Raw genomic sequence first — 23658 nt, 5'->3', positions numbered from 1 at the left:
TTGGGTGGGTGGAGTGGGATGAGAATGGAGAGGAGAGAGAGCACTGGGGAAGCAGGAGGAATATGCGTCCACAGGAATGGGCTCCATGTATTATTGTGCAACAAGAGGATGGGAGCATATGACTCCTATATATGCATATGACTCCTATATATAATATAAACCTGATTCAACAGATTGAAAGGAAATAGTGTTCTTTTGACAAACCTTTTCCCAGCATCCCTTAGGCTCACAATATAAAGCACCCTGTTGTCCATTGTGAAGCAATGGATTCTGGAACATGATATCCTTCTGCTTTCCATTGTGGGTGAAGCACAGATTCTCTGGGAAGTTGAAGGACTTCAAGTCCCAAAATCCCTCACTTCACAATGGAACCAGGGAGGACAACTCTGCCTGCCTATAGGTGGCCATAGACGGCTAATATCGACCCAAATGGCATTTCGTTCCATATTCAGTGCCGGGAGATGAGCCATTGGAAGAAGACTTGGATATGTCTTCTCGTTGATTGGGCTAGCCGGAAAATTTTGATCAAAGGCACCCATACATCGTCCGCTGTTACTACTGAATCGTCTGATACAGGTAGAATTCTCTTGTTCTTACCTGTATAACTGATGATTCAGCTCTAACCAATGGTCGCAGGAAAGATCGTAATTGTTACTTCTATGACCACCTTAAGGGATGGGAGAACTGGTCCCGATAGCAGAGACAGACATGTCATGGTTTTCTTTCTGTGGAATCGGGCATGTCTGTAAAAAAAATACATTTAATATTTATATTATTGCAGTGTCTATGCACCTTTTCTACATAATCCAACTAAATGAGCTTATGAGTTCCATCAGTGGCGTAACTAGATGTTGCTGGGCCCCACAGCAAATTAATTTTAGGGCCCCCAACATGTCCAGTGTTTGTCCTGTTTTACCAATATATGTTCAAATTGCTCATCAATGAGAGCCTCATGGAGCCCCCTGTACCTCCTGGGCCCCCCTGCAGCCGCAGGATCTGCTTCCTCTGTAGTTACGCCCCTGAGTTCCATCGTGATGGAAGGTATGTTTTTCTTTGGCCATAGATGTTTCAATTACTATCTTTCCTGGAAAAGGTGTTTTCAAGAAAGATTATTCGTTTCAATATACACGTGTAGAGCTGACTCGTAAGATATACAGGTAGAAACAATAGAATTGTACCTGAATCTGACTTTTCAGCACTAACAACGACGTTTGGGTGCCTCCAAAGGGGCCCGATCAAAATTTCCGGCCAGCCCGATCAACGAGTCGACTGATATACAAGTCTTCTGTCAATATTGGTCGGCTTGTCTCCCACCATACATGCACCGGATTTCGATGAAAACTTGTCTGGAGACCCTTCTTTGTTCTTGCTCCATAGGTGGAGTGTGGAAGTTTAGAAGTTCCCCATTGGTTATAGCATTAGCCACACAAAGTCCCTTTCCCAATGACATGTTCGGGGATTGATCTGCCCCTAAAAACCTTATTTCACTGGCATTGTGATTGGCCGGTGTATGAACAACCAACTCAGTGGGTAATATGTTATTTTGTGATGTCAATCCCCATCTTATATCTGTTATCCTCTACAGAACGACTAGTCACAGTCTGATCAGTTTCCTTTTACTTGTACTTACAGGATTTTTAGGTCTGAGATTGTATCAAGCAAAGGGTACGCCATTCGTAGGTCATTAATGGTCACCACATTTTGTGGCAGCATAAAGTGCGTAACGGTCACCTCAATGTAAGAACATGGAACAGCAACAGGTAAATAAATACATTTGATTTGAGAAAGGTTTCTAATTGTTTTCCTAAGCAGAAGAACATCAGAGCAGCCTCTTTCTTTCTCCTGACAACTTCCTTGACTACTTGGTGGTCAGACTGGTCAGAAACTGACCAGCAGGTGGCGCTGTTGGAACAAAATTCATTCATATTAACAGCACATGTATCCCTTAATATCTTGGAATAAAAAGAAAATAAACAATGAATATAAATGACAAAAGTGCTTAGAATAGCACTCTCATCAATTTTACATTCACTTACTTAGGTTTATTTATCCTTTAAAGGAAAAACCGTTTTGGGAGTATTAACTGTAAGAGAAAAACAGTGTCAGGGGAAGCAGCGCTGAACATTACACACACCCGGGTGCAGCTTCCCATGCCCATTTGTGTGAATGCCCATCATATTCTAAAGGCATTTGATGTAGGGCAAAATTACAGATTCAATTTACATGTGAAATCTCTTCCATGAAATACAATGCACAGCAGCCCAACTAGGTTGGTGAGGAGAGAACCTCAAACTAGAGTCCTGCGCGGGTCCATTTTTTGAAACATATACCCACAACCCGAACCCGCAATTTGACCCGCATGTTCCCGCTACCCATGCCACAATAGGCCAACTGACCTTCCGACCCAGGGAACACGCAAGACCGCAAGTGAAAAATGAAAAAAACTGGCAGAGCCACAAGGGTGGGTGGGAGGGATCAAGCCTGCACCTTCGTTGGGTTACCCGCAGACTGACCGCACGGCCAAGGAATTGGGGACTTTTTGCCTAAAACCCAACCATGTTGCGGGTATTCCGCAGGGACCCGACCCAATGTAGGACTATATCCCAAATAGTTTCTGTAAATCATTTAACTGACTGCTTGGCATCCATACTGCACGTTCACATGCAAAAGGTCTGTCTCTAAGACAACCTAATGATACACTGCAACACCTACAGTCCAACGACACTGATGCCAATACTTACCTGCGGCAGTATTCAGGCAGTGAACCTCCTGTGCCCTATGCCCGCTGCAATTTGCCTTGGTTGCCATCTGGCAGCGACTTTGGCCAAAGAGGAGCAGCACCTCATTCTGGGAACCAAGGGAACCCACCAGGAAAGGGAGAGTTGGCAAGAAACACCCCACACACAATCAGCCTGGTACTGCCCTCCAACTCAGGCCTGGCAAGTCACACTCCATAGTGCATCACCTAAATCCAGCCTGCCATGGATAAGTCAACAGAAAGTGTTGCACTACTGATACCTAACAGCACTGCAGACCCTGCACGGTGGCCCCAGCATCCCTTATTACACAGCTTAATGATCCTACCTGCTGGCACCAGCCCTATCCAGTGCCTATTCCTTCCCTTCCTGGAACAGCTGCTCAGCTGTTTAGGGGCAAGGAATGACTGGTTCTCTTGGTCGTCCACAAAGCACTACAAGCCCCAGCATGCACTTGTATGGCAGGAAGTTCTAGTGCGCAACAATCTCCCCATCTATAACAATTCCAAATTTTCCTGAGCCTAGGGGGACGCAAAATGTGCCAGTTAACCAATAGCTAGGTGTCAGTGGGGGCCTGCGGCACCCACAGGGGGGTGTAGTAAGGATCAAGGAGGAAGTCCTTTTCCAGTGAGTCCAGGCAAAGTACAATTCAAGGGAAATCCAATAGAGAGGTCTAGTCCAGGCAAGGGTTCAAGATGGCAGGCAGCAAGGTTCAAGGTCAGGAAACAGGCAGATGATCAATAACAGGTATAACAGGCAAGCAGGGAGACCCAGGAACACAATATAATATTGAGCTATACTCAGGCATCGAACCCGGGTCTCCGGCGTCCTTTTATGTTTGAATTTGGCGCCACATCGCGTGACATCACCGCTCCGGCACCGGCGTCCTTGCGCCCACGTGCAAGGACGCCGCTGCCCGGAAGGAAGGTAGGGAGCGCCGAGCGCACATCGTGACACTAGGAACATGATGTGTTCAGAAAGAGAGAGTAATTGCAAGTTTTCAAATCCACTGTGTGACTCTGTACCTTAAAGGGGTAGTTCCCCTTTACATTAACATTTAGTATGTTATAGGATGGCCAATTCTAAGCAACTTTACAATTGGTCTTGGCCAATTAGGCTGCTGTTGGCGGGAGCTGCAATTATTGGATATGGAGTAGTAAATGGTTTCCTAGCATGAGAACTTCAGTACAGAGCTGAATAGGGGACTGGCATGATAACTGCAGGGCTGATATGTCAGAGACTCACAGCATGACCCAGTTGGTTGCACAAAGGACAGAGCAGTTTGGTTGAGCGAACACAGTTACGACTGTCAAAAGAAGTCAAATAATGATAAGGATTTATAATGTGTTTAGTACAGCTTTGTGGGTTTGTGTGTGTGTCTGTGTGTGTCTGTGTGTATACTGTATGTAAATAAAAACTAGAGAAATAGGAACATACACAACACTTTTATTCTACTACATAAAAAACACAAATATGAGGCAAATCGAAGGCTCACACAACATTAACAACAAAGACAGGAATCCCCACCACCCTAAGTCAAATGAAACTGCCTACTTGTATTTGCTTCTGTATTAGTGGTGTGTCGACAAAAACTCAACCTGCACTCGACCCTAACCCACCCGCTTCCTAACCACATCTGACCTGAACCCGACTGGCACTTCTATTTATAGACCAGTGCCGTTCCAATGTAAACTTCAATTTCCCCTTAAAAAAATTAAAACCATGAAAAATGAAGACTGTCTGCAACTTGCCACAGAGTGGCGATGCCTATATCATACTACAGGTTAATTAAGGGGAACTATTGCTTTCAACGTTAGGTTTTGGGTTGAGACTGTATTTATCCTGCCATGTCTTCTAGGGTATTTTATATTTATGTGGCCCTGTGATACTATAGGAATCTGTGTAGAAAATGGCTTTAACTACAAACCCCAAATCTAAATATGGACTGATTGGCCACGGTTTTTGGGCATTATTCTAACAGCTGAATCCTATGTTGGCACAACATGGTGCAGAGAATGAGGGAACCATGGATGGACCCTGCCCAGACTGAGGGGGAAGTTCTATAAAATAAAGGCTACATGGCCTAATTCCATTAATTCCATTAAGGCAATTTCACTTGAGTATCATCCTCTACATCTCTGTATACACAATTAAGGTTTTTTCCTAATTCCACGATCTTAAATGGTTCTCCTTCTCCGTTTCACTGTACAGAGCACATTTATTTAAGAAGTGCAAACGTTTGGTTCAATATACCACCCCAGCCACCTTAATGTTGCTTTTATATAAGCAGTACAGAGTAGGACCGAGTGTAGCCTGGTGTATACAGTAATGTCACAGTAATCAGAGTCCTTTTACCCCTCCTTTTTTAACAACTGACTCAAGGCATTTAGGTGGCTTATAGATGGGCTCAGTGTAGCTATAAGTGGTCTGTTCAGATGGAAGTGCAGACAAAAATGTCCATATTTTTGTATGAGGAATGCTGGAGATTTATAAGCTCACCTATACTTTATCCAGATTCCTTGATTCCATTACCTACTGCCAAATAAGTGCCCCTACCCCTGAAGTAGAAGCACTCACACACCACCCTACAGCTCCCTCTCTGACGCCTCCGGGTTCATGGCCAGATCCTCTATGAACTTGTCCCATTTCCTCTGCCATATTTCTGTAAGTTTCTCTTTTCCCTCCTTTGACAAAGCGCTGTACCTAAGCATGGAAACATAACAGTTCTATGTACGTTTTTTAAGAATTGTGATTATTATTAATAAAACCAGAACATTCCTCTGGGAAATGACTGTGGGATAGCAGTTATAGTAGGGAGAAATGGTGTCTATAGTAACAGTGGATAATAGTCTCTGGGAAGGGAGTGTGACTGTGGGATAGCAGGTACAGTAGGGAGAGATGGTGCCTATAGTAACAGTGGATAATAGTCTCTGGGAAGGGAGTGTGACTGTGGGATAGCAGGTATAGTAGGGAGAGATGGTGTCTATAGTAACAGTGGATAATAGTCTCTGGGAAGGGAGTGTGACTGTGGGATAGCAGGTATAGTAGGGAGAGATGGTGTCTATAGTAACAGTGGATAATAGTCTCTGGGAAGGGAGTGTGACTGTGGGATAGCAGGTATAGTAGGGAGAGATGGTGTCTATAGTAACAGTGGATAATAGTCTCTGGGAAGGGAGTGTGACTGTGGGATAGCAGGTACAGTAGGGAGAGATGGTGCCTATAGTAACAGTGGATAATAGTCTCTGGGAAGGGAGTGTGACTGTGGGATAGCAGGTATAGTAGGGAGAGATGGTGTCTATAGTAACAGTGGATAATAGTCTCTGGGAAGGGAGTGTGACTGTGGGATAGCAGGTACAGTAGGGAGAGATGGTGCCTATAGTAACAGTGGATAATAGTCTCTGGGAAGGGAGTGTGACTGTGGGATAGCAGGTATAGTAGGGAGAGATGGTGCCTATAGTAACAGTGGATAATAGTCTCTGGGAAGGGAGTGTGACTGTGGGATAGCAGGTATAGTAGGGAGAGATGGTGCCTATAGTAACAGTGGATAATAGTCTCTGGGAAGGGAGTGTGACTGTGGGATAGCAGGTATAGTAGGGAGAGATGGTGCCTATAGTAACAGTGGATAATAGTCTCTGGGAAGGGAGTATGACTGTGGGATAGCAGGTATAGTAGGGAGAGATGGTGTCTATAGTAACAGTGGATAATAGTCTCTGGGAAGGGAGTGTGACTGTGGGATAGCAGGTATAGTAGGGAGAGATGGTGCCTATAGTAACAGTGGATAATAGTCTCTGGGAAGGGAGTGCTTAGGTGCTACAAAGAGCTAATTTTACCCAATAAACCTGGAAAAATCATTACTGGGTGTAATTATAAAGGACCCTGACAATGCCACAGAGATTCTTACTTGATAGAATTCTCAGCGAGCTGTTTGAGGGTCCTCAGATCTGCCTTGGCACCTCCAATTCCCATAAACACCTCGTAAAAGTCATATGAAACTCCCTGAGCACCGAAGATGGATGGGTCATCAGAGCTGATCACCAGAGGGTGCCCTTCAGCCATAAGCACTGCGGCAGGGTGATTGCGCAAGTCAGACACCAGCAGGAGAACCTGAGTTCCAGGGAAGAAAAAGGAAGATTTAGGAGTATTGAGTACAGATCGGTCATTTGATATTAATGCCTCCCTGGAGACCAGGCCATTACCTGGTTGGATATCGGGCAGATCTCAAGGGGGACATTCAGTTCGAGAGACAAGTTTCGAGCCACCGGATGCTTGACGAGAGCATAGCCATGACCAATCCTGGTGGTGTTTAGCAGCAAAGCGTCCAAAACATTCTCATCCACATCCTTTCCCTGCCAAGCTGCATGGGTACATGGGAGCACAGTAGATCATAAGACTTTCTTAAACATAAAAAGTACACTTATTGTCTTTTCCCTGCCAGAGATCTGCACCACCATAGGCTCTGCACAGGCATATCTGCCTGGCATGTAAAAGGCAAATATAAAAGATGGGTGGGAGCTTCCATACACAGTATTCCTTCCCTACAATCAGGACCACCATCAGAAATCACAGGGCCCCATATGACAAAATATCCTGGGCTGCGCCCACTGCAAGCCCCACCTACAGGTCTGCCCTCCCCACCCCACAGGTCCGCCCCCCACCACACAGTAAAAAAAAACAAAAAAAATATTGGTGGCTAGGGTTCCCACATGTTAATAAAAAATAAAAAGATATTGGTGGTCAGGGCCCCCCATAAAAAAACATTTGTGGCCAGGGCACCCCCCATTAAAAAATACTGGTGGATAGGACCCCACATGAGAAATAAAATTGGTGGCCAGGGCCCCCACCCCCACATTATAAGAAAATTGGTGGCAGGGCCCCTTAAACGTCCATACCTTTCCGAAGTCAGCAGCTCTCAGAAAGATGGGGGGCCCGGCTAATCAAGTATGTGTGGCTTTGCAGGGCCCCACTTACCCTCGGGCCCCCTACAACTCTCCCCCTGTCCCCCCCTGATGGCTGCCCTGCCTACAATTGTAACCCAATCACATTAGTCCTATTCCTTACTGGTCTCTCCTGCATGGAAGAAGTATGGCAACTTTACTCCCAATTTGCTGGGGATGTTGAGTGCATCACTCAGCTCATAAAGGGAATGTCCAGCGTCCTCTTGGCCAACCTGGGCAGAAAAATGTATTGATTTACTCTACAGAACCACAAGGTGGAGACAGAGAGCTCATAACTGTATAGTTTGGACCTGCCGCCCTTACATGGGGGAAGTGTACTTGCTGGTACCCATGTGACTGCAATTGCTTCCTTACTGCCAAACAGCAGCAGCCCCGCCTTGCTTTATGGCAGGGATAAAGCAGTACCATTTTCTTTATTAAACAGAAAACACTTACCAAATCAAATCCGGCCATGATGTCAGGGAACTCTTCCATCAGTTTCATGGCGAGGTGCACGGCCTCAGAAACCTGAGCTATATCTTCATGCCTGACAAGACAGAGGCCAATGTCACTTTGGAGCACATCATAGGGTTAATTGTGTGTGTGGGGGGGGGTGACATGGCAAAAAAAAATGGCAGAAATATCTGACAGTTACCTGTGCACAGTGTAGATGATTTTAGCACCCAGGAAATCCGGATGGGCTCCAGTAAATTGATTTGCCACATCCCTGTAGGCAGCCATGGACCAGAACTGATCATGGACAGTCCCATCGAGCTCGTACACCTGTGTGATTAATATGAAACAATTTCATTCCTAATCCAATAAGTGGTTAGGAATGTTTTTCCTAACCACTTAATATTTTTTTTTTAATTGTAATATTGGCGTGTAGGTGCATCTCATGTCATTTTGCCTGGTCATGTGCTTTCAGAAAGAGCCAATACACTATGGAACTGCTTTCTGACAATGTTACCGAAGGAGTCGCAGTGAGACCTGGATTTTTACTAGTGAGTGCTGTTCTTATATCTAACAGGTAGCTGTTATCTGGTTACCTTCCATTGTTCAGCTGATGGTCTGCTGGGGGGAAAGGGAGGGGATGACATCACTCCAAATTGCAGTACAGCAGTAAAGAGTGACTGAAGTTTATCAGAGCACAAGTCACGTGACTGGAGGCAGCTGGGAAACTGACAATATGTCTAGCCCCATGTCAAATTTCAAAATGTAATATAAAAAAATCTGTTTGTTCTTTTGAAAAACGGATTTCAGTGCAAAAGTCTGCCGGAGCAGCTCTATTAACTGAAGCATTTTGAAATAAACATGTTTTCCCATGACAGTATCCCTCAAGGTACGTTTTCCTATTGGGCATGCATACAGACATCTGATTGGTTAAAACTGGGATAATCACCAACCAGGGACGTTGTCCTTACCGGAGGGAGCATGGCTCTCATTTCTATATACTGGATATTATCTTCATACAGCTCTCGCAGACCCTCATAGAAATACACCTTGAAGACCGGGGCGTAGCAGATGAGCCCAGAGGCGGTGATGAAAGCCCCCTCAAACCTTCGCCAGATTTCATCCTGAGACGGGATATGCGTCTCAGGCGCGTCAGTCAGCAGCGTAAGGTTCCTTATTAGGCTGCAGGGATAGGAGAAGGAGTCAGGTGGTAGAAGCCCAGACCCCCTGGAGTAGAGTCCTGCAGCGGGTCGGGTACCTGCTGTAGTAATATTACAGGTTACCTGCAAAAAAAGCGGATAACCTGCGGGATGAAGGTAGGATTTTCGGGTGCAGGTATAGATGCGGGATGTGGGTCTCATCTAAATTTCTTATCTTATATTTTACTCCATTTAAAATTTTACAAAACTTTCTCTGTCCCCGCCCCACTTCCGGTTTGCGGCGACATCACTTCCTGTTTAATGGTGGTCGGCGGGTTGCGGATCAGATTGCGGATAAGGCAGTTGCGAGCTGGGTAGAGGATCAAAGGCGACCCGGTTTGGGTCCAAGTCTTATAAATTTATTCCATCTACCCTGGAGCCAACCTATATGAAAGGTTGCCACCTGGCCAGTAAAAATGATGGTTCATCCCAATGTTATTAATAGGGAAAAACGATAAATATATAGGAAAAGGTGGCAACCCTACTTTATACCTTGGACTTACCTGCACCCTCTCCTACCCATTGGTGCCATAAAGCCCCAACACTTTACCTATTGTCAAATTCCGTCACATTTTCCAGCTTCTTCCGGTAAGCCTCCAGCAGGATCCACTCCGAACAGCCAGGAGGCAGCTTTCCCACAGGGGCAGGCTTCGAGAACATGAATCGGACTCCCCCGTCCCTAGTAAAGCACATGTAACAGTCTGCAATGTAGGAGGCATTCTTCACCAGCCAATCCACACCGAGAATGGCAAAGTCATGTAAATGCAGAGCGCCCCCTGCAGGAGAAAATGTGACATTGTCTCAAAAGAATGCAAGGGAATAGCCTATAGAGTATTTTATACCCTTTGGGTGAGTCCAAGTTTATTTAGGTGCATAACTATGGTTCCTTCATGGGTATAGGCTGCTCTCTTTCCCATTGTCAGGGCAAGGGATGGAGCCTGGCCAAGATCAAGAAGCCAATTAGAAACTCTGGCCTATGTTAACACTTACCTTTGGGCATCTCCCGCAGAATGCTAAAAATACGGCTCTTCTGGATGAGTGGGCGGGCCTTAAAGAAGTGCATGCTGGGAGGAAATAAGCCTGTACTTTCAGCCTCTTTGAGCTCTGCTTCCTTCACAGTCATTAGCTTCCTATTGGCTGTTGCCTCACTGGGGGTCAGTATGATATTGCCCCCAAGCCGGATGCTGTTCTCCATTTCTATGAGCCCACTGCGTTCTCTCCATAGAGGCAGACTTAGGGCAGCACTGGCCAATGAGAGGAGTAGCAACCAATGGGAGATGCACGTCATCTTAATTCTAGGGGGGGAAAAAAGGCATTTATAGGGCGTCCTGTGTTCAGACCATTCGGAAACGAATAGAAGGCAGTAAATCAATTTACCCTTTCTGGCTAAACCAATGTAAAATGAACTCATCCTGATCTGTAAAACACAAGCTGCAGATGACAGAAATAATGAGCTCTGTATAAACAACCACCTCTATTTACACAAATGCTCTTGATACAGGGGAGGGGTAGGAGGGAGCCCACACATCATACCTCTGTTGTCTTTGTCTGGTTCCCTAGGAAATTTAACTCTTAAAGTTACCAGGAGCTGCATTTTTGCCACCACTGGTAACCAGTGGGGCACCGCCATCTGAGGCGAGTTTCTCAACTTGCTTCATTGGCACAGAGCCCCTGGACAGGAAACATATATAGAGGTCTGTCTTGGACCTGTGCAGCCTACAACTCCCAGCATCCCTTCATGAGCAGCTGTAGTCTATCAGTTGGTCAGTCCTGCTTTGCCGCTTTACTGATATACTCACACTGTCCCACAGTTAGGCTGGGCCCCCTTAGCTCATAACAAGGTTACAGATATATAGAAACATTGGGGTAACATTCACCCTGTTATAGTTCCAGGGGTACCCAGGGTACAAATAAACACTCACCCCAAATCTCCCCCTAACTGACCTTCAGACTGAGCCCCCTTAGCTCATAACAAGGTTACAGATATATAGAAACATTGGGGTAACAGTCCCCCTGCTATAGTTCCAGGGGTACCCAGGGTACAAATAAACACTCACCCCAAATCTCCCCCTAACTGACCTTCAGACTGGGCCCCCTTAGCTCATAACAAGGTTACGGATATATAGAAACATTGGGGTGTCACCCTGCTATAGTTCCAGGGGTACCCAGGGTACAAATAAGCACTCACCCCATATCTCCCCCTAACTGACCTTCAGACTGGGCCCCCTTAGTTCATAACAAGGTTACAGATATATAGAAACATTGGGGTGTCACCCTGCTATAGTTCCAGGGGTACCCAGGGCACAAATAAGCACTCACCCCAAATCTCCCCCTAACTGACCTTCAGACTGGGCCCCCTTAGCTCATAACAAGGTTACAGATATATAGAAACATTGGGGTGTCACCCTGCTATAGTTCCAGGGGTACCCAGGGTACAAATAAACACTCACCCCAAATCTCCCCCTAACTGACCTTCAGACTGGGCCCCCTTAGCTCATAACAAGGTTACAGATATATAGAAACATTGGGGTAACAGTCACCCTGCTATAGTTCCAGGGGTACCCAGGGCACAAATAAGCACTCACCCCAAATCTCCCCCTAACTGACCTTCCCTGTGCATCACCCCACCCATTTCTGCCAACCCTTAGTTCCAGCCCTAGTAGGAGGGAAGTTTTGCAACGCTGGGGTCCTAGGTTTGATTCTAGCTGGGTACCAGTTTGGGATGTAAACAGGCTCCTGTTAAAACTGATCGTAGTGTGTGTGCCTGTGATTAGATTGCAAGCTCCACTGCGTCAGCAGCTGATGGGAATGGTGTATAATCTCTGTACAGCACTGCAGCATATGTCGGTGTTTACCGATTAATACTCTGTGCAGTTGGGAATAAGCAGCTGATGTTGTTTGTGGTACAACAGACTCACTGAAAATGGTGATTCGGCCTCCTCTTTATTTGTCATTAACCCTTCCCCTACTGCACTCATCCAGCAGGTGCTGCCTCTGTTAGTAGAACAGCCAAACTCATCAGTTTCTCTTACTTATGGGTAGCTCTGCATATACACTTCAGGTTGGTTGGTCTTTTCCTGAGAATATTCCAATGCTCTCATTGGCTACAAGTTGGTCTATTGCTATGAAAATTATATTGCTCTGATTGGCTAAAGGCTGATCTAGCCCTAGGATTCTCTAAGGCTCTGATTAGCTGCAGGTTGGTTTAGTCCTGAGAATAATCCAGTGCTCTGATTGGCTACAAGTTGGTCAAGTCCTGAGAAAATTTCAATGCTCTGATTGGCTACAGGTAGATCTAACCCTGGAAATATTCAAGTGCTCTGACTGGCTACAGGTTTCTGCCACATGTACAGATCAGGTATGAGGTTTGTACCCTCTGTTCCACCACCTAATTTTGCAGCCCTTGTCCAGTGAGCTCTGGGATTACAAAGAAAACATTACTATTTTGTATATAATGCACCCATGGGACACCCCCTGAACCTGCCGCCATTGGGTTAGTCCATCCCTAGCTGAATATACAGACAACTTGTGAGCAATGAGGGAACAGGCAAATATAAATCTGTGCCTCGTCTGTTTAATTGCAGGTGCAGTTACACACAGTTTACTAACAGTTACACCAACACCCCATTATAGTGCCCCCATAATGAATAATTCAGGAGTCGCACGCGTTTGGGGGGACAGATTTCACCCTTATATCCGACGAACGATCTGACATTGCAATCTTCCGACCTGCCACTAACCATTCCGATTAAATAAAGTAGTAAATGAACATATCAGACTATGTTCTGGCCGTGACAGGCGACTAAATCTCCCTGTGTGCCACCACCCTAAGGGTAAGATAAAGGCACACGCTGCTATTTCAGGAGATTAATTGCCCAGCGACAAACAGATTATTCTTCGGGCGACTAATCTTCCCAAACTGCCTTCCCACCAGCTGGAATGTAAATCGCCGGCAGGATGGCACTGGGAGTGCTTTGTTTTCCGAAGTTGCCTCATGAGGAAACTTTGGGCGACTTTAGAATGCCGAAGTGATCCGACTGCCATCTCACTGGTGATTTACATTCTAGCCGGCGGGAAGGCAGTTCCAGGAAATTAGTCGCCGGAAGAAGAGGAGATTTGTCGCTTGGGCAACTAATCTCCAGAAATATCAGAGTGTGCCCTGGCCCTAAGGGTCAGATTTGGGGAGAGTAGTCGCCCCTCCTCTTCTTCGGGGCGACTAATCTCCCTGAACTGCCTTCCCGCCGGGGCTAAAATGTTTCCTAAATATTTGCCTAACGGGCAACTTTGGAAAACCAATCGCTCCGAGTGCCGGCTAAAATGTAAATCGCCAGCGGGAAGGCAGGAGAGGCAGTTTGGGGAGATTAGTTGTCCGAAGAAGAAGTGATTTGTCGCTCCCAAAATAGCAGCGTGTGCCCTGGCCCTAAGAAAGGAAGGAGTAGGACTTGAAGTCTGTGCTGGGGTGGGTGTCAGTGAGACGGGAAGGGGGGGTAAGACATGCAGAAAGATCATGAAAAACAAACCTCTCAGTCTCCTCTAATCCTGCTGATCTCCTGCCGTCAGACCATTCTAACTGGCTCAGCCTGTAGATCACAAACAGCTGAGAGACACACAACCCCCCCCCCACCCTTACACAGTCCAAAAAATCCCAACAAAACAACTGCCATCTGTCACCCAGTCCCTCCCTCGTCTCCTATCTACGTCTTTCCCATTGGTCCCCTCAGCAGGCCCAAACACACCCGCCACTCAGCAAATTGCTGTTGTTGCACACACGCCTGTCCTGTTATACAAGAGCCAAGGAAACATGTCTGACCACTCAAGGAACTGGTCTTGCCTCCAATTGGAAGATTGGGTTTCCTCATTTCTGTAAAGGTGGCCATACACGGGCCGATAAAAGCTGCAGACAGACCGAGTCGGCAGCTTATTGGCCCGTGTATGGGGCCCCCCGACGGGCTTCCCCAATCGAGATCTGGCTGAAAGTCAGGCAGATCTCGATCGGATGGGACTAAAAATCCAGTCGGTTGTGTTGTGGTACCGCGATCCGACCGCCCATTACAATTTATTAGGATCCGATCGATGGGCCCTAGGGCCCACGATCAGATCAGCCCGATATTGCCCACCTCAAGGTGGACATATCGGGGTGAGATCCGCCCGTTTGGCGACATCGCCAAACGAGCGGATCTCTCCGTGTATGGCCACCTTTACTTAAAAATTTATTTGAGACACAGGCAACCAATCAGAAGCTTCGAACATTGCTACAAAGTATCAGGAGTCAAGTATGCTGGCTTCCCGTTTCTCTACAAACAACGGCAGGGAATTGTAGTTTGGTGGCTGCTGAGACTTCTCAGACCAGCCATTGAGCTCAGTGGGAAAAAGAAAGGAAACCCCATTAAAGTTCCGGTGAAACAGAAACCCTATACAAAATACAGATATCTGTCTCCTTTCTGACGACGTGCAGCAGTGAAGTCTTGCTTTGTGGCAATTCTGGGGGTAAAACTGAAACCCTGCTTACCATACAGATATCTATCTCTTGGTGATGTGCAGCAGTGAAGTCTTGATTTGCGGCACTGAGGTTGTATAGGGAAGGAGCAGTTTTGTCCGGTGAAGCATGTTTGTGCTGAAACTTAGTATCATGTTGGCCCAACAAAATGCCAGTAAGGTACATGGGGAATCCCCAGAAATAAGGAGCAGCCTTAGCAGGGAAGGTCCCAGCAGAAATGCCCTACACAAAGAATCAAACACTCCTGTGCCCTGTATTATTGCACTTTACCATGTGTTCCTAGGGATTCTTAAAGGATAAGTAAACCTTTAAAATAAGTGAATGTAAAATCGATGAGAGTGTTATTCTTGGCACTTTTGTCATTTACATTCATTATTTATTTTCTTTTTATTCCAAGATATTAAGGGATACATGTGCTGTTAATATGAATGAATTTTGTTCCAACAGCGCCACCTGCTGGTCAGTTTCTGACCAGTCTGACCACCAAGTAGTCAAGGAAGTTGTCAGGAGAAAGAAAGAGGCTGCTCTGATGTTCTTCTGCTTAGGAAAGATGTGAGAAAGGTTTCTAATAGTTTTCCTAAGCAGAAGAACATCAGAGCAGCCTCTTTCTTTCTCCTGACAACTTCTCAGCTGCCATAAAGCAGGACAGGGCTGCTGCTTACAATGTGGATCAGATAGGATCTGTGCAGCCACTGGGACAGAATGTTCTGTTATACAGATAGCTAGAATCTCAGCTGCCATAAAGCAGGACAGGACTGCTGCTTACAATGGGGATCAGATAGGATCTGTGCAGCCACTGGGACAGAATGTTCTGTTATACAGATAGCTAGAATCTCAGCTGCCATAAAGCAGGACAGGACTGCTGCTTACAATGGGGATCAGATAGGATCTGTGCAGCCACTGGGACAGAATGTTCTGTTATACAGATAGCTAGAATCTCAGCTGCCATAAAGCAGGGCAGGACTGCTGCTTACAATGGGGATCAGATAGGATCTGTGCAGCCACTGGGACAGAATGTTCTGTTATACAGATAGCTAGAATCTCAGCTGCCATAAAGCAGGACAGGACTGCTGCTTACAATGGGGATCAGATAGGATCTGTGCAGCCACTGGGACAGAATGTTCTGTTATACAGATAGCTAGAATCTCAGCTGCCATAAAGCAGGACAGGACTGCTGCTTACAATGGGGATCAGATAGGATCTGTGCAGCCACTGGGACAGAATGTTCTGTTATACAGATAGCTAGAATCTCAGCTGCCATAAAGCAGGACAGGACTGCTGCTTACAATGGGGATCAGATAGGATCTGTGCAGCCACTGGGACAGAATGTTCTGTTATACAGATAGCTAGAATCTCAGCTGCCATAAAGCAGGACAGGACTGCTGCTTACAATGGGGATCAGATAGGATCTGTGCAGCCACTGGGACAGAATGTTCTGTTATACAGATAGCTAGAATCTCAGCTGCCATAAAGCAGGACAGGGCTGCTGCTTACAATGGGGATCAGATAGGATCTGTGCAGCCACTGGGACAGAATGTTCTGTTATACAGATAGCTAGAATCTCAGCTGCCATAAAGCAGGACAGGACTGCTGCTTACAATGGGGATCAGATAGGATCTGTGCAGCCACTGGGACAGAATGTTCTGTTATACAGATAGCCAGAATCTCAGCTGCCATAAAGCAGGGCAGGACTGCTGCTTGCAATGATAGACCCTACCATCAATAGCAATTTCATTTTTAACTAAAAACCCAGTGAAAACGGGGAATGAATGGATATAGGAAAATTGCTTAGAACTAAATTCTTTCATCATGGGAAGAAACATAGGCTTTGGGGGAAGTTTCCCTTTATGTTTAGGGGTTTGTTTGAGTGGAAGTTAAAAGACAGTTAGAAAGCAGCTGAGAGAAGTGTTAGAAAAGCCGTTACATTGTTGCAGGAGTCTCCCCTGGAGTAAATGGGTCAGTGTGACAAAGTCCCCAGTGTTGCAGCTGCCTCTCCTCTCTCTCTCTCTCTCTCTCTCTCTCTCGGCACCAGCTGCCCTCAGCCTCCAACTGTCACAAATGAAAGGAAGTGACAGGCTGCAGTTAGCTCTCTCACCACTGGGGGCCCCACAGGCTGCTTAGAGATAATAATAGTAGGGCTATTAAAGGGGATATAAGCTCCAAAATCATATTAAGCCTAATGACAGAAAACAGAATTCTAAGCAACGTCCCAATATTCCTTATTCTCACTGGGTTAATGGTTTAACAGTTGTGGCTATTGAAAGAAGTGTCTTCTGAGACAATGCAGCGGATGTCAGACTTGCCGGCTTCATCGTATGTCAGTTAATCAGCCGGCTTCTGCTGCATGTTCAATAGTTGTCAAAATAACAGCAACCCAGGTGAGTAGAAGTAAAAGGTTAGAATTTTGGGTGATTTGCAGGTTGTTCTTTACGCAACTTTGTGTTGCAGTTACAAATGACTGGAGGAGCTTGTTTGCATTGCTGCCAGCGTATGGGACTAAAGCAGAGTGTCTGCCCTGGGGCAAGTCTCACTGTGAGTGAAGGGAATGAAGTGCAGGAGGAGGTGAGTCAGTGCAGGAGGCGAGTAGTGTGACACTCATGAGTGTAGTAGTGTGACTCACGTTAGGATGGGCAATGTTTCATGTTACTCACACTGTAACTGTACCCCCCGTGCTGAGCCCTTATTCACCCTCTATCATGATCCCTATTAACCATTCAAAGGTGCACTTAACTCTTCCTGGTAGGGGCTTGTTTATATATATATATATATATATATATATATATATATATATATATATATATATATATATATAATATATATACAAAATCCATGAATATCTTGTAAAGTATATCCTTATAAACGGTGAGTTCTGATGTCATCAGTTATAAACGGTGAGTTCTGATGTCATCAGTTATAAACGGTGAGTTCTGATGTCATTTCTGTCACATGACTCACTGAAACTTGTGTATTATAATAAATAAAGTACCCCCAGTTGTAAAATATGAGGATATTAGAAGTTACCTCGGAGTTTCATGACCTGTATAAATGGTCATGAAACTCCTCGGTAACTTATAATATCCTTATATTTTACAATAAGGGGTACTATATTCACTATATAAACGGCGAGTACTGATGTCATCAGTTATAAACGGTGAGTAGTGATGTAATTTCTGTCACAAGACTCACTAGAAGTAACCTCGGAGTTCCATGACCTGTATAAAAACATGAAACTCCTCGGTAACTTATAATATCCTTATCATTTACACAAGGGGGTACTTTATTCACTATTTATACTAATTCTACGTCATCCTTTAGCCTGAATTCATACATAGAGCATTATATACAGAATATAAATTGCTATATACCACACTGTGCCCCCCCCACTGGACTCTCCAGCCCACATTGCCCCCCTCCCACAGGAATCTCCAGGGTGCCCCGCAGGGGGGCACTAACCCCCACTAATTAGATCAAGGTGTAACACCTTAGTAAGTGCATCACGGTCACTCATTTCCCACTGAGTAAAGAGGAGGGGGAAGGTCCCAGCTGGGCTTGGCCAGTGAGCTCACTACTGCGGCTGCAACACTTGGGCAAAGGAGATGTCATTTAAAACGTCTTGATTAATTAAGGATTAAGTGACACACTGTGCTACTCTTTCATTACTCAGAGCTGTGGCATCTCACCACACAGGAATTCCATTTTTCTATCTGGCTGCACTAATTAATCCTACTCTACGCTTTTCTATTAGACACACTGACATGCCTGGGCACAATTAAAGGGGAAGTATGCCCTATCAGCCAGGAAATATTGCTTTTATAGTACATTATAAAGAAAGCGCAGATCTTACCTTCTGCATATCCATGGCAGCTGCTCTGAAACCTGAAACAGTCACGGTGCAACTCTGCACCAAACATAACGAACGGTGACAGGAGTATCAGTGCCAGCGAAAATGCCAGTGGAGCAACATCTGATGAGCCATGGGCCAATGAGCAGAGGAGTGCCTGTAGTAACTCCTGAGTGAGCAGAGAATGAGAAGGAGGGTAGTATTAGGTGAATACTATACACAATGTTTGAGAGTAGTATAACCTGAGTATGTGAATAGTAAGTGTAGACAACTGAGGACAGTAGTACTACAAGAATAGGTGAACAGTAAGGGCAGATGGAGTGACAGTAGTATCACCTGAGTGGGTGACTAGTAAGAGCAGAGAATAGTATTACCTAAGAAGGTAAATAGTAAAATCAGTGGCATGAGAATTACCTGAGTAGGTGTATAGTAAGCACAGAAGACTGAGAGTAGTACTACTGGAGTAGGTGATGATTTAACAGCAGAGTAGAAAGAACGATAGTACCAGAGCAGGTTATAATCGGCACATAGCACTGAGATTAGTGGGTGAATATTAAGAACAGAGAAATGACAACTGTATTACATGACTATGTGAAAGGTAAGAGCTTAGGAATAGGAGCAGTATTATCTGAGTAGCTAAATATTAAGAACTTAGGAGTAAGAGTAGTATTACCTGAGCAGGTGAAAAATTAAAATGGAGGAGTGAGAGAAGTATTACTTGAGTAGGTCAATAGTAAGAGCAGAAGAGAGAAGTATGACTTGAGTAGGTTAATTGTAAGAGCAGAAGAGTGAGAGAAGTATTACTTGAGTATGTCAATATTAAGAGAAGAGGAGTGAGAGAAGTATTACTTGAGTAGGTCAATAGTAAAAGCAGAGGAGTGAGAGAAGCATTATCTAAATAGGTCAATAGTAAGAGAAGAGGAGTAAGAGAAATATTACCTGAGTAGGTCAATAGTAAGAGCAGAGGAGTGACAGAATAATCACCTGTTGAATTGTTAATGAAAAGGATTGGTAGTAGCAACTACGTAGTTGATGAATAGTAAAAGCAAAGGATTGGGAGCAGTGTTTCTTGAAAAGGGACTAAAAATCACATAGGACAGCAGAGTATCTCCTGAGTAGGTCAATAGTAAGGCTAGAGGAGTATCTTCTGAGGAGTATACTAAGAAAAGAGAACTGCGTGCAGTATCACTATAGTAAGTATGCACAGTAAGAGTAGAATAGAGAGTGCAGTATGTCTTGAGTAGGTATGTATAGGAAGAGCAAAGGAGTTTCAGATGTCTTGAGAATGTTCATATAATAACAAATTAGAAGCAACTACACAGTAAAACATGAATAGGTGCACATTGAGTAATAATGTTGTAGGGGAGTATAGTAAAAGTACAAGGGGCATGGAATAGCTCTTAAGTGTAAGGTACTACGAAAAGAAGTATAGCTTTGTTTAGTTAAGTAACTTATGAGTAACGTGCACAGACAAGGAAGAGCAGGATCTCTGAAATAGGTAGTTTAGTAATAGCTAATTAGTAAGAGGAGTGAGAGCACTGAGTAATATGAGTGTGCAAGGGTGTGTGTGATTGTGCAAGTAGTGAGTGTGTAACATGAGTGTGATTGTGCAGTAGTGAGAGAGTGATTGTGCAAGTAGTGAGTGTGTAACATGAGTATGATTGTGCAAGTAGTGTGAGTAATGTGAGTGTGCAAGTGTGTATGAGTATGTGTGATTGTGCAAGTAGTGAGTGTGTAACATGAGTGTGATTGTGCAAGTGGTGAGTGTGTAACATGAGTGTGATTGTGCAAGTAATGAGTGTGATTGTGCAAGTCATGTGGGTAATGTGAGTGTGTATGTGTGATTGTGCAAGAAGTGAGTGTGTAACGTGAGTGTGATTGTGAGTAATATGAGTGTGCAAGTGTGTATGAGTATGTGTGATTGTGCAAGTGGTGAGTGTGTAACATGAGTGTGATTATGTGAGCAGTGAGTGTGTAACATGAGTGTGATTCTGTGAGTAGTGAGTAACATGAGTGTGATTGTGCTGAGTAGTGAGTGTGTAACATGAGATTGTGGGAGTAGTGAGTGTGTAACATGAGATTGTGGGAGTAGTGAGTGTATAACATTAGAATGATTGTGGGAGTAGTGAGTGTGTAACATGAGTGTGACTGTGTGAGTAGTGAGCGTGTAACATGAGTGTGATTGTGTGAGTAGTGAGTGTGTAACATGAGTGTGAGTAGTGAGTGTGTAACATGAGTGTGACTGTGTGAGTAGTGAGTGTGTAACATGAGTGTGATTGTGTGAGTAGTGAGTGTGTAACATGAGTGTGATTCTGTGAGTAGTGAGTGAGTAACATGAGGGTGATTGTGGGAGTAGTGAGTGTGTAACATGAGAATGATTGTGGGAGTAGTGAGTGTGTAACATGAGAATGCTTGTGGGAGTAGTGAGTGTGTAACATGAGTGTGATTGTGTGAGTAGCGAGTGTGTAACATGAGTGTGATTGTGTGAGAAGTGAGTGTGTAACATGAGTGTGAGTAGCGATCGTGTAACGTGAGTGTGATTGTGTGAGTAGTGAGTGTGACTGTGTGAGTGTGTAACATGAGTGTGATTGTGTGAGAAGTGAGTGTGTAACATGAGTGTGAGTAGTGAGCGTGTAACGTGAGTGTGATTGTGTGAGTAGTGAGTGTGTAACATGAGTGTGAGTAGTGAGTGTGTAACATGAGTGTGATTGTGAGTAGTGAGTGTGTAACATGAGTGTGAGTAGTGAGTGTGTAACATGAGAGTGACTATGTGAGTAGTGAGTGTGACTGTGTGAGTAGTGAGTGTGTAACGTGAGTGTGAGTAGTGAGTGTGTAACATGAGAGTGATTGTGAGAAGTGAGTAACATGAGTGTGAGTAGTGAGTGTGTAACATGAGTTTTAGTAGTGAGTGTGAGTAACATGAGTGTGACTGTGTGAGTAGTAAGTGTGTAACATGAGAGTGAGTAGTGAGTGTGTAACATGAGAGTGATTGTGAGTAGTGAGTAACATGCTTGTGACTGTGTGAGTAGTGAGTGTGTAACATGAGTGTGAGTAGTGAGTGTGTAACATGAGTGTGAGTAGTGAGTGTGTAACATGAGTGGGAGTAGTGAGTGTGTAACATGAGAGTGAGTAGTGAGTGTGTAACATGCGTGTGACTGTGTGAGTAGTGAGTGTGTAACATGAGTGTGACTGTGTGAGTATTGAGTGTGTAACATGAGTGTGAGTAGTGAGTGTGTAACATGAGAGTGAGTGTGTAACATGAGTGTGAGTAGTGAGTGTGTAACATGAGTGTGAGTAGTGAGTGTGTAACATGAGTGTGAGTAGTGAGTGTGTAACATGAGTGTGAGTAGTGAGTGTGTAACATGAGTGTTATTGTGAGTAGTGAGTGTGTAACATGAGAGTGATTGTGTGAGTAGTGAGTGAGTGAGTGACATGAGAGTGAGTAGTGAGTGTGTAACATGAGTGGGAGTAGTGAGTGTGATATGTGAGTAGTGAGTGTGTAACATGAGTGTGTTGTGAGTAGTGAGTGTGTAAGATGAGTGTGAGTAGTGAGTGTGTAACGTGAGTGTGTAAGGTGAGTAGTGAGTGTGTAACATGAGTGTGAGTAGTGAGTGTGTAACATGAGAGTGACTGTGTGAGTAGTGAGTGAGTAACATGAGAGTGAGTAGAGAGTGTGAGGTGTGAGTAGTGGGTGTGTAACATGAGAGTGATTGTGGGAGTGTTGGCGAGTAATTGTAGGGCCCTGAGGGGGCGCCGAGACCCTCCCCCGTCTCCTCCCTCTCCAGCCCCTCCCCCCACTCCATCTGCTCTCAGCCCGGCCGGGGGATCACATTGTATTACCCGGAGCTCCCCGCACGCTGTAACCGGGCTCCTGCCCTCGGGATGCCCCCGGATGGGTCTCTGCTGCTGGGGGAGCTCCGCTCCTGTTGGCAAGTCCCGGCCATTGCGCATTTCTGCTCCTTGTTCCGCACCGCCTTCCAACTGCCCGACTTCGAGATAGAGGTGAGTTACCCGGGGCTGCTGGAGGGGTCACACCTGGGGCGGGGGCGGCGTTACGGCTTCGGGGCGCCTTGAGTTTGGGCCTTTTGTTTTGGGGATATGGGGGCTGAGGGGAGAACCTGCTGTACTGGCCCAGAACTTTCCCTTTACTGACCCGAGGCTGGACCCTGTTGTGTATGCGCCCCCCCCTCAACATGGGCACTTGGTATATCCCCAACTCCCCCTGAGAACTGGGGCAAATCCCATAAATACAGAATTATGACCCCCACACACTCCCAGTGATGCACAATCCCTGCATAGAACCCCAATCACTTGTCTCTGGGACCCCCTATTATCTGATGTTCCCTCTGTCTGTCCATCTGTGGCCTTGAAATCCCCTTCTACCCCCTATATCCCCTCTATACATTCCCTCTATATTCCTCTATATATTCCCTACATCCCCTCTATATATTCCCCTCTATATATTCCCCTCTATATATTCCCCTCTATATATTCCCCTCTATATATTCCCCTCTATATATTCCCCTCTATATATTCCCCTCTATATATTCCCCTCTATATATTCCCCTCTATATATTCCCCTCTATATATTCCCTCTTATTACATTGCGCACACACCCCAGAACCCAACTGACTCATTTCTCCCCCATCCCTTGTGCAGCAGCAGCAGCAAATGGGTTTCATTTAGGGCTAGGGTTGCCACCTGGCTGGTATTTTACAGGCCTGGCCGGTAAAAATGATGGCTGATCCCAATGTTATTAATAGAGAAAAAGATAAATATATAGGAAGGCCGGTATTTTGTTCCAGAAAAGGTGGCAACCCTATTCAGGGCAGATCAGATTGGTTGTAGGGTTAATTCATTGCTCACTGGAGCTATTGCAACAAGCCAACTGCTGTTGTACTACAGTTCCCAGGAGGATGCTGGGATTGGTAGTTCAACAACACACAGTACCTCCCCTGTCCTACATTCACCCGTCACT

The 23658-nt window shown here is 45.3% G+C and overlaps 2 protein-coding genes across 3 annotated transcripts in view; one reads left to right on the top strand and one right to left on the bottom strand.

Moving 5' to 3' along the window:
• Window positions 1–4182: 4182 nt before the first annotated feature.
• ada2.S (adenosine deaminase 2 S homeolog) lies at window positions 4183–13884 on the bottom strand. 2 transcript variants are annotated; one of them, XM_018254433.2, is made up of 10 exons: window positions 10720–10742; window positions 10333–10637; window positions 9893–10118; window positions 9115–9325; window positions 8346–8473; window positions 8147–8237; window positions 7815–7923; window positions 6953–7110; window positions 6658–6860; window positions 4183–5459 (listed from the first exon to the last, which is right to left on the bottom strand). In XM_018254433.2, exons 2-10 carry the CDS (start codon window positions 10628–10630, stop codon window positions 5342–5344), a joined length of 1542 nt encoding a protein of 513 aa, XP_018109922.1. In that variant the 5' UTR covers window positions 10631–10637; window positions 10720–10742; the 3' UTR covers window positions 4183–5341.
• Window positions 13885–22464: 8580 nt separating this feature from the next.
• Window positions 22465–23658, top strand: part of LOC108712571 (cat eye syndrome critical region protein 2) — a 36546-nt gene continuing 35352 nt past the window's right edge. Inside the window, exon 1 of the mRNA XM_018254820.2 lies at window positions 22465–22682. Coding sequence (XP_018110309.1) covers window positions 22563–22682 — 120 coding nt within the window. The 5' untranslated portion in view covers window positions 22465–22562. The remainder of the gene's footprint in view (window positions 22683–23658) is intronic.

This window comes from Xenopus laevis, chromosome 3S, assembly GCF_017654675.1.
Source record: "Xenopus laevis strain J_2021 chromosome 3S, Xenopus_laevis_v10.1, whole genome shotgun sequence".
NCBI lineage: Eukaryota > Metazoa > Chordata > Amphibia > Anura > Pipidae > Xenopus > Xenopus laevis.
Note: the sequence above shows the minus strand (reverse complement) of the source record. Positions and strands in the feature narration are given on the sequence as shown.